Source organism: Gavialis gangeticus, unplaced genomic scaffold, assembly GCF_001723915.1.
Source record: "Gavialis gangeticus isolate Ggan-Ray unplaced genomic scaffold, GavGan_comp1, whole genome shotgun sequence".
NCBI classification, from domain to species: Eukaryota; Metazoa; Chordata; order Crocodylia; family Gavialidae; genus Gavialis; species Gavialis gangeticus.
The window spans coordinates 6,301,077-6,302,247 of NW_017729012.1; the positions used below are offsets into that span (position 1 = coordinate 6,301,077).

Genomic DNA, 1,171 nt, shown 5'->3' on the forward strand with positions numbered 1-1,171 from the left:
TTACAAATGATTGGAAGATGTATAAGCACAGTGGCAAACGTCTATGCTCCTGGATCTTGCTTTTTAGAAAAAGAAACTGCACAGGTGTGTTCTTGCTGCATTCTTAAGTTACCTCTAGGTAAATGTTGAGGAAACATTCTCAGGCTCGTCATACCCATATTCACCCAGATGTTCGACTGCTGCGTCCGAGTGGCAGGCTGTTGTCTCAAAAAGAGCAGATAGCAAGGAAATAACTCTAACTCAGGCATGTTCGTTTTGCTGTTTTTGATCACCTGATGAAAACATTTTAAAGAAAATTTTAATGACTGCCCTTCTGAGTCTAACAGACATCTAAAAAGAACAGGAAAGATTAGGTAAAGCACAGGACTGGGAGAAAAATCTGTGCTTTACTACCAGTCCTGCCACAGACTTATGTGACCTTGAACAAATATCCTTGGGGATAATAACTTTATTTATACATCTTCGAAGGATATTTTGAACCTTCACTAATTACTTTTTGAGAATCTTCAATTAAAAGATGTGATAAATGCCAGGTTTTACTAAGAAGTCTGCCTTAAAACAGAGACCATATCATTTGCAATAATAAATACATAACAGTTACTCACAAGGACGTAAAATGAGTTCCCATACTTTTGCCTACTGCTGGGGTTCCCAAACTGTGGTACACATAATGCTGGGGATATGCAAAACATCTCTGGGGGTGGTATGCCAGAGAAATAGTGTAACGGCGGATTTAATTTTCATTATAAGAACAATTGGCACTTAGTGTTAAAATATAAAACATATGCTGGTAGGGGTATGCAGGCAGCTGGTTAATGTGGAAAGGGGGTACGCAATAAGAAAAAGTTTGGGAACCTCTGGTTTAGTGCACTCTTTCCTATCAAGAATTCATAAGAGGAAAAAAGCTCATTTTGATGGGCCCCATTATTCCGAACTTCTGATTCCAGGATCCAGGCCAAAAGTTGTTGAAAACTGACACAGTAACTAGAGACCAAAATGGAAAACTTATTTCTCTCACAAGTTACAGGTTGTTGAGGAGGGAGGATGGCAGGGAGGGGGAGGAAAACAAAAAAAAACAACAACAACAACAAAAAATCAAAACTGGGTCTAAAACATTACTTGTACCAAAGACTTAAGATCATAGTCACAGAAAACAAAGGTTGGAAGGGAC

At 38.7% G+C, this 1,171-nt stretch overlaps 1 protein-coding gene across 2 annotated transcripts in view; it reads right to left on the reverse strand.

Annotated features, from left to right (window-relative positions):
• The window catches only part of USP32 (ubiquitin specific peptidase 32), a 140,140-nt gene that overhangs the window by 36,020 nt on the left and 102,949 nt on the right, over positions 1 to 1,171 (reverse strand). Inside the window, exon 15 of one of the 2 annotated variants that reach the window (XM_019511114.1) lies at positions 155 to 272. In XM_019511114.1, coding sequence (XP_019366659.1) covers positions 155 to 272 — 118 coding nt within the window. Of the gene's footprint in view, positions 1 to 112; positions 273 to 1,171 lie in introns of both variants that reach the window. The other variant, XM_019511113.1, reaches the window with a different exon arrangement.